The 9,447-nt window shown below is 37.4% G+C and overlaps 1 protein-coding gene across 1 annotated transcript; it reads right to left on the bottom strand.

The window, feature by feature from the left end:
- Positions 1-280: 280 nt before the first annotated feature.
- On the bottom strand, positions 281-1,935 carry HTR1F (5-hydroxytryptamine receptor 1F). The gene has a single exon (XM_032594607.1). It carries the CDS (start codon positions 1,925-1,927, stop codon positions 827-829), a length of 1,101 nt encoding a protein of 366 aa, XP_032450498.1. The 5' UTR covers positions 1,928-1,935; the 3' UTR covers positions 281-826.
- Positions 1,936-9,447: the final 7,512 nt, after the last annotated feature.

The raw sequence follows: 9,447 nt of genomic DNA on the forward strand, positions 1-9,447 counted from the left end.
ACTTAGTGCCTTAAATTTGAGTCCTAAATCAACATGGGGGCAATTAGAACACCTCCCCTGAACCCTCTCCTGAGTTACTGTTACTAGGGTAAGGTTTTGATTTCAAATATTGAGAATACATGGTTAAGAAAATATCTTTCTAGGAATTCATATTGAACAAAAAGAAAATGTTAAATATGCACAAGTTCAGCATTCAGAATTATTTTACAATGCCTAACTCACTTTATGATTACTCTTTACTATCTAAATACAAAGATCATATCAATCTCCTGGCTGACATTTCCTCCAGTCATATTAGGAATCATTGTTGGCTGCTTCCTCCTCCCATTTTTCCCAGGATAAGGTGAAGGTGGCACAAGAGTGGTTAGGTAGGAGAAATGGGTGCATTGTGGTGAATTTTCTTTTCTCTAAAATGGCAGAATTTTATAACAAAACCATAGCATTATATAGAAATTACAGATGTGGTTACTTGAATACTCTTCTGTAATTGTTGTAAGCCATAAACCTGGAAAATCACTGTTATTAATAATAATTACTCTAATACGTATTTTCAGTTAGCCTGTTAGGGACACTGCATAGGCAAAATGTTGTTTATAAGCAGTAAATTTTCTTCGCATTTTGAATACTCTAGAATGATGGTCAAAAGAAACATCTTTTACTCAAGAAGTTTATGTTCATGTTGCTATTAAAATATAAATTATATTCTTATAAGTTTAGCAGTTTTAATGTATTTCCTCTAAAAGTTTAACTGTTTTGTTATTCATCATTCATTTAGTTACTTCACCTCAAGAAATCCCCAACCTTCTAATGATAAACTTTCTTTAAACTAACATCGACATCGTACAAGTTTTTGGAAGGCTTTCTTGAAGTCTTCATTAAAGATTGTATAAATCAGTGGATTTATAAGGGAGTTGAGATATCCAAGCCATGTCAAAAAATTTGACATTTCTTCAGAAATTTTACACTTTTCACAGACATTCACAACCAATTCTTTTACAAAGAAAGGAAGCCAACATATTACAAATGCACCCAAGATTAACCCCAGCGTAGTGGCTGCTTTGCGTTCTCTTGTGCCTGAGATCTTTTGCCTTCTCCAAGATTTCTCATGCTTGAAATCAGACCTGGAGCTTTTCACTGTGCTGTGAATTTTATCAAAGTCTGTTGATGGATCAGATAAAGATTTTTCTAGCATGTAGGGTGTTGAGACTAGTCTGGTGCTTTTCTCACTACTCCCCAAAAGGACTTGGCCATTCACCTCCTCCTTGGCAATCCTACTTGCTTGTCTCTTGTGGTATAACATTTTCGCTGCTTTATATATTTTGTAGTAGAGGATCAAAATCAATGTTAATGGGATGTAGAAAGCTCCGAATGTTGAGTAAATAGTCGAGACGATGTGGTCGTGTTTGATGATGCACTCATCATCGCGGCTAGTTCCTTGGTGCCTCCAGAATAAAGGAGGCATAGAGATAAAAATAGATATAATCCAAACTATTGTAATCGTAATGCCAGCATGCTTGGGAGTCCTTTTCCTGGAGTACTCCACAGCATCTGTGATTGCCCGATACCGATCCAGAGCTATAGCAGAGAGATGCAAGATGGAGCACGTGCAGCACGTAATGTCAACACTCAGCCAGATGTCACAGACCACCTGCCCCATAATCCAGCTCTCTCTCACAATGTACACGATGCTGAAAGGCATCACCAGGACAGCTACAAGAAAATCTGTGACGGCAAGGGAGCAAATTAAATAGTTGGCTGGGTGGTGCAGCTTCCGGGTGACAATAATTGCAGCAATCACAAGGGAGTTGATGGTTGTTGTCATCAGTGCCAGCCCGGAGAGAGTGAGGGACACCAGAATTTTAGACGGCATTCTGTTTAATAGTTCTTCTGAAGTCAAGTTTTGATCAGATGAGTTTAAGGAATCCATTTTGTTTGTTTTAAAAGATTAATATAGCTGCAAAAATGGATACCTGTAACAAAGGAGGAGAAAAACAGTTCAGAGAAGTCTTCAAAAATTTTTCTCTCCCTTTCAGAATAAATTTAGAAAAAGTGTATGTGTGTGTTTTCCCAGAATATTCCATGGATTTTAAAAAAATGGGAATTTAGATTATAGATTTTCTTTTTCTTTTCATTTAATTTAAAAATTCCAATGAAAATAGTAACAAACAATAACTTTCAAAACATTTCTGAAAATACAGCTCACATAAAACAATTTTTATGAGTAAACTAACCTATTACTCGGTAAAATCTCTACCATCGTAGAATTGCATTTAAAAACTATATTAATCCAAGCTATGTTTTTCTCTTCATCTATGCAGTAAAAGTTAAATAGCACATGTCATTAATACATATTTATGCATTATATAACCCAATATAAGAAAATATCATATTACAGGCAATATTCAAAATCATAAACAATTTTGTACTTAATTTAAAGTTACATTGAGAATATTATCATTGAACTCATGGAGTCTAAAGGAACTTCTAAGTATTTCATGTCAGGATATAAGTATTATAAAAAGGGAAATAAATAAAAATAAAATATTTTTAGTACATCCCTAGCATTCTATGATCATTTTATGAAATGAGGAAAATGTCAGAGTGTTTAGTAGTCTTTGTGGACATAAGTAGCGAATTTGGTTTAAAAAGATGAAATAAAATTAGTGGGAGTGAAACAGCCATAAAACACTGACCATTATTACAATGACATATATGACAAAATAACTCACTTAACAAGGTGAACTTGCCAGCAAGGAGAGCTCATAATGGCACTCACTCTGAAATGGAAATTATTCTTCTTTACAAGTCACCATTGTAAGGACCCTGTAACCTTATGTCTGAAAGAGGACACTCCAAATAGGGCTTATAATTTTTGCTTTAATCCATGCTATTGTTTAATTGTAAGCCAAATAAGAGCAATTAGAGTGTAATGAAATAGGATTAATCTTTTTTATATGATAGTATTTTTTCTTTCTTTTTTGCATCAGCCCTTCTCTCTTTTTTAATAATTCTATAGCAGCCACCTATATCTTAGGAAAAGACAGAGAGAAGATGGAAATCTGAAGCTTTATTCTTGGTTGTAACTATTATTGTACCTCCATAGTCCTTAAATTATTTTTACTTTAAAGTGATTATGTCTTGGGGCGCCTGGATGGCTCAGTTGGTTAAGCATCAGTCTTTGGCTCAGGTCATGATCTCACAGTTCGTGTGTTCGAGCTCTGCGTGGGGCTCTGTGCAGACAGCTGGGAGCCTGAAGCCTGCTTCAGATTCTGTGTGTCTCTCTCTCTCTGCCCCTCCCCCACTTATGCTCTCCCTCTTTCTCCCTCTCAAAAATAAACATTAAAAAAATTTAAAGTGGTTATATCTTATTTGTTGGAACTGATAAAACAAATACTTTACTTAGTATTATTGTATCAAGTGTTGTGTGTGTGTATAATAAAACTTTGAGGTAAGCACATCTAGTATTTTACTTGTGTTTGGTTATCAGTAGTAAATTTAATTTTTATTTTCTGATATTCATTGAAGGCAGGTGCTGATGGCTTGCTCCTAAGCAAATTGAGGGGCACAAGAAATTTGAGGGTTACATTTGAGTGGCTCAGTCGGTTAAGTATCTAACACTTGAGTTCAGCTCAGGTCATGATCTCATGGTTCATGGGATGGAACCTGGTGTCAGGCTCCTCGTGTTCACAGCACAGAGCCTGCTTGCGATTCTCTCTCTCCCTCTCTCTGCCCCTCCCCCACTTGTGCTGTCTCTCTCTCTTTCTCAAAATATATAAATAAACATTAAAAAAAAGAAATTTGAATACCTGTTACCCAGAAAATGAGTAGTTGTCCTGTGTATAACTGAGAAGCTATAAATCTACGTTATTTATATCAACACTTACCCCTTTTAAAGGGTAACTAGGATAGCACCAGAAAAAGAATGGAAGCTAAAGTTTCCCTAGAAATTCTAAACCATTGGATGGGGCGCCTGGGTGGCTCAGTTGGTTAAGCATCTGACTTCAGCTCAGGTCATGATCTCACAGTTGGTGAGTTTGAGCCCTGCATCGAGGTCTGTGCTGATATCTCAGAGCTTGTAGCCTGTTGTGAATCCTGTGTCTTCTCTCTCTGCCTCTCCCATGCTCATGTTCTGTCTCTCTCAAAAAGTTATTTATTTTTTTTTGAGAGAGAGAGAGAGAGAGAGAGAGAGAGAGTCAGAAAGAGGGAGACACAGAATCAGAAGTAGGCTCCAGGCTCTGAGCTGTCAGCACAGAGCCTGACAAGGGGCTCGAACTCACAGACCATGAGATCATTACCTGAGCTGAAGTCGGATGCCCAACTGACTGAGCCGCCCAGGTGCCCCAACATTAAAAAAAATTTTAAGAAAAAGAAATCCTAAACTGCTGGAGCGCCTGGGTGGCTCAGTCGGTTAAGTATCTGACTTTGGCTCAGGTCATGATCTCACAGTTCATGGGTTTGAGCACCAAGTAGGGCTCTGGGCTGACAGCTCAGCCTGGAGCTTGCTTTGGATTCTGTGTCTCCCTCTCTGTCTGCCCCTCCTCAGTTCGCACTCCATCTCTCTCTGTCTCTCAAAAGATAAAATGAAATGTTAAAAAACAAAAAAAGAAATTCTAAACCTGTGGTTTTCCAATTTAGCTTGCCTCAGAACCATCAGTAGGACTGTTAAAACACAAGTTATCGGGTCCCACCCTTTGGAGTTAGAGATTCAGTAACACTGGGGTGGGGCCCTCAAACTTGCATTTCTAACAAGTTCCCCGGTGTTGCTGTTGTTGTTGGCCCAGGGAGTTAGGGGTTTGGGGAGAACCCAACAGGGCTGTTACTCAGCTGTTTGTCTAAGCCTTTTGCTGCTACAGCATCAATGACTTCTTGGTTGAGAGCAGCTCTGACATTTCTGTTGTACAACTTTCTCAGCATCTCTCTTTCTCACATTCTTAAATTATTTCTTGGAATTTTCCAAATAAATGATCTTACTCTAGCTTTTCTTCTGCTGTTTCCCTGGCTATTTTTATCGCTGACTTTTTACAGTACGGCTTAGACCTCCTGCTCTAGGGCTATTATTTCCTTCCCCCACATCATTTCCACTCTTTCCAGCCTGTGGTGAGAGTTATGTCATATGACCGACCATATTTTCTAAACCAAATACTGGATCGCAGGGCCTGAGGCTTAATGGCATGGTCATCTGCACCATCAGGATTATCATGAAAATCCTTGATATGTGCTTTCAAGATCAGTGGACCTCACAGTTTTTAGCTAATTTCCCTGGAAATATCTTTAGGCAGTTAATGGTCACAGGTGAAATGCTTACTCCAAGCCAATTAGACATATTAGAAACACAGTAGATTAATTAGTTTCTACCTTCCTCCTAATCCCCCCCCATTCTCTCATCATAAAACTTGTACCAAATATTCAATTAAAAAACTAAATATTTCTTGATTGGTTAATTATTTATTTATTTATTTATTTAGTGTTTAATTAATTTATTTATTATTGAGTGTTATGTGAATTTATCTACTGCTTATTTAGTGTTATAGGAGTTGATTTAATAGCGATGACATTTTCTGTATTATAAACAAAAATAACTTCCCACTTAAATTTGCCTGATAAACAGTTTTGACATAAGAGTCTCTTCAAGAGGCAATTCTGAAATTACATTTTGAATAGAATATTGAATAAGAGAAACTATTTGGAGATAGTTATGTGTGTTTTCATAATAAAAGTGAATTCTGTTGGTAAGTGGACCAGCTTAATATTAGTAGCTGAATTATTTGATAATTCAGCTGAATCCTCTAAGAATCACATTGTAGCATTTAAATTAGGCTCAATAAAATGGTAGGTAGTGCTAAGGAGAAAATCAAAATGAGTCATATAAATTTGATTGCAGTTTCTAAGAAATCGTCCCATTATTAAATTTAGAAAACTAATCTTCTGATAGTTGTATTTATTGAACAAAGAAAATGGAAAACAAATGTAACCAATCACAATTGAGTTTCTTTTCCTTTTTGTTTTATTTTCCTTGCCACTTCCAATTAGAATTTCAATAAATCGGGGTGCCTGGGTGGTTCAGTCAGTTGAGCGTCTGACTTCGGCTCAGGTAAATGATCTCAAGGTTTGCGGTTCATGGGTTTGAGCCCCCCATTGGGCTCTGTGCTGACAGCTCAGAGCCCGGAGACTGCTTCGGATTCTGTGTCTCCCTCTCTCTCTGCCCCTCCCTAGCTCATGCTGTGTCTCTTTCTCTCTCTGTCTCGAAAATGAATAAACATTACAAAAAAGAATTCCAATAAATCATCTACCTTCATTAATTCATGCATGGCCTCCAATCAGATTCTTTCCTGTTCCTTTACATCTTAAGGTCGCATTGTGAGTCCTCACAGTGCTAGGGACTGCTAGGGACCACCTCTAGGTTACTGGACATAGACTAGGTCACACGTCTCTCCTACTCCTAGAACATAGATGGCAGTCTATATTTTGAATGGGAAATAGTTAGCATTACTTGTTAAGCAGAGCTGGAAGTCTCATAAATTATATGTAGCCTTCTTGATAATAACAAAGAGAGAAAAATTTCCCCAGGCTTTCCTGAGAATTAATATTTGCCAATTTATTGATCTAGCCTCCATGCATTTACTCTACTTGCACAGTTGTTTTTATTAAGTTCAGCTGTTGGTTTGATCTTAGTGTCCAAGTATATTTCATTCATATTAAACTATAAGTTCATCGAGTCATAGTTTGGTTTACTTTATACTATAAATAATGAGGGGGAGGGGGAGGTCATACAAAAGCAGTTTTGTTTTTGTTTTAGAGAGAGAAGGAGAAGGAGAGAACCTACACACATGTGTGCACAGGTGCACGAGCGAGGGAGGGGCAGAAGGAGAGGGAGAGAGGGAATACTAAGCAGGTTCTATGCCCAGTGCGGGCTTGATGTGGGGCTTGAATCTCACAAACTGTGAGATCATGACTTGAGTCAAAATCAAGAGTTGGATGCTTAGCGGACTGAGCTACCTAGGCGCCCCGAGGTAGGTACAGTTATTATCTCCCATTTCATAGATAAGAAAACTGACGTACTGAAGTTTAATAAACTCTACAATGACAACATAACAAACAATTGGTAGAACAAACTCATTCTCTTAATCATCATGTTCCTGTCAGTGAAAAATTTAGTACTTTACATAATAACTCTCTTCTAGTCATGAGATCTACGAAGTAACTATTTTGTAAAGTAACTATTTGTAAAGATTTTGTTATAGAGTAAGAAGTAGTTTCAAGGGGAGGCAAATACCCAGTAGAATGAACCCTGAAGCACAAGACAGATTTTATACAGCCATGACTTGGAGCTCTGCTTAAGCAGAAGCTGGTCTTCTAGGCTGCTGATTATTAACTACAGGCTATTAACTACATTAGGAAGAAAAGCTTACTTTTAAACTTGGGTAAGATAGGCCGTGATTGACTGGAACATGTTTAGCTTAAATATACACTGGCTTTATGTAAATGTATAGTATAAGGTAGCCACAATGTTAAATAAGATGGGGATCTTTCTATTTTCATTTTATTCAGTTGGCTTTACATAACGCTGTGGAATATAATATCTTGTATTTCTCCATTTGAGACAGTAAATTATCCTAACATGCCAAGATACAAATTGAAGCACAGGGTTAAGATAGTAACATCTTGAGACTCAATCCCAAGATAATTATGAGAAATCTGTCCATATCTGAATAACAAGAAAGGAGAACTCCTTTCGTATATTTTCACTTAGCTGTTTTTCCTATCTGAAAGCATTGAAATTGCTAGCAAGTAGTTTTTCTCTTCTTCAAGATTTTAAGGCTAATTTTTTATATAATTTAAAATACAGGTTCTCATTCAGTAACTTCAATTATTTCTACCCATTTTTTTACTTTGATTACTATGATAGTAGTGGCTATTATTATCTGTAGATTAAAACTATTTTAATGAATGTACTTGGAATTGATATTAGTAGTCATGCATTGTAGAGAAAATTATAAACAAATTACAAAGAACCATGTCAGACATGACATGGTTAAATGATGATAATTTTATATTACCTAGCTATGACTTAGCATAGGACAAATCTGAACTGTCATCTGGACAGAATGACAAAATATCAGAGCACACAATGGTTGAACCTCCTGATTTGTTTCCTAAGTTTTGAGCACCAATCAATAAAATTTATTAAGCAATGCAGTATGTGTTAGGTTCTATATGTGATGCATATGCATAAAAGATGCAACCCATGCCATTAAGGAGTATATTGTTTGTTTATCAGTAGTTCAGGAAAAAAGGCATATACCTATTGATCAAACATCAATTTAGTTTCAGCTTTGTAGCTGGCACTCTGGATATAAACATGAATGTGTCACTAAACATTTTCTCAAAGAGCTTATTAGCAGGCTTTACAGATCACTGCACTATGACGAGGTAAGTGCATTATGGGAGTCATTTGAAAAAGTTTCTAAGCACCTACACCTTGCATTTCCTATAATAGTAGGGATGTTACCAGCCGTACTTATTGGGTATTCAATATTAAGAATGTTGATATTGAGGGGTGCCTGGGTGGCTCAGTTGGTTAAGTGTTCCACTTTGGCTCAGGTCAAGATCTCACGGTTGGTGAGTTCGAGTCCTGAGTGGGCTCTGCACTGACAGTGCGGGGTCTGCTTCAGACTCTCTGTCTCCCTCCTTCTTTGCCCCTCACCCACTCTTTCTCTCTCTCTCAAAAATAAACATTAAAATAAATAAAATTTAAAAAAGAATATTGATATTGAAATGGTCTATCAGTTGGCAACTAAAGTGTTAAAAATTATAATAAGTGGTGCATCTAAAAATATACATTCTAAAATAAGTGCTTTAGTTCAAGTCAATCAAGGCAACTATTGAAAATTGTTCTCTGATCTTACTGAGAATTGATAATAGAAATACTGAATATGGAAAACTCTCAGGCAGGATTTTGAATATAATTGCTGTTAGTTTAGCAGAAGTTGAGGGAGGTTTCAGCATGATGAACAATATTGTTGCTATTAAAAAACCTTCCTAACTTCTTGAGACCACAAATTCTGCAAAGATGTTGCCCACTGGGCCACTGAGGTGGGTAACAGGCCATGGATGTGGTTTCTACATGGCAGTGAACTTCCCTGGGCGGCTGCCGAGCAGACTGGAGCCGCGGCCGGGGCAGGAATCATTGCTCCCTGCTGCTCTACAGCCATCCAGCATGCCAAGGTGACCCTGGTGAGATTGTTGTCGTTGGGACGTGTTTCTGGACCCAGGTCATGTGGGAATCTGACATCGAGTTTCCTCCCTGGCCGTGGTGCACGGACAGGGTGCCTATCGGTATTGATTATGGTTCCAGGCCACACCACATCTTTGTAATTAGTCCCTTTGTATATAAATTCTTTTTGAATTATCCTAATTTGAGTTTGTCATCTACTTCCTGTTGGGACC

Source organism: Lynx canadensis, chromosome C2 (assembly GCF_007474595.2).
Source record: "Lynx canadensis isolate LIC74 chromosome C2, mLynCan4.pri.v2, whole genome shotgun sequence".
NCBI classification, from domain to species: Eukaryota; Metazoa; Chordata; class Mammalia; order Carnivora; family Felidae; genus Lynx; species Lynx canadensis.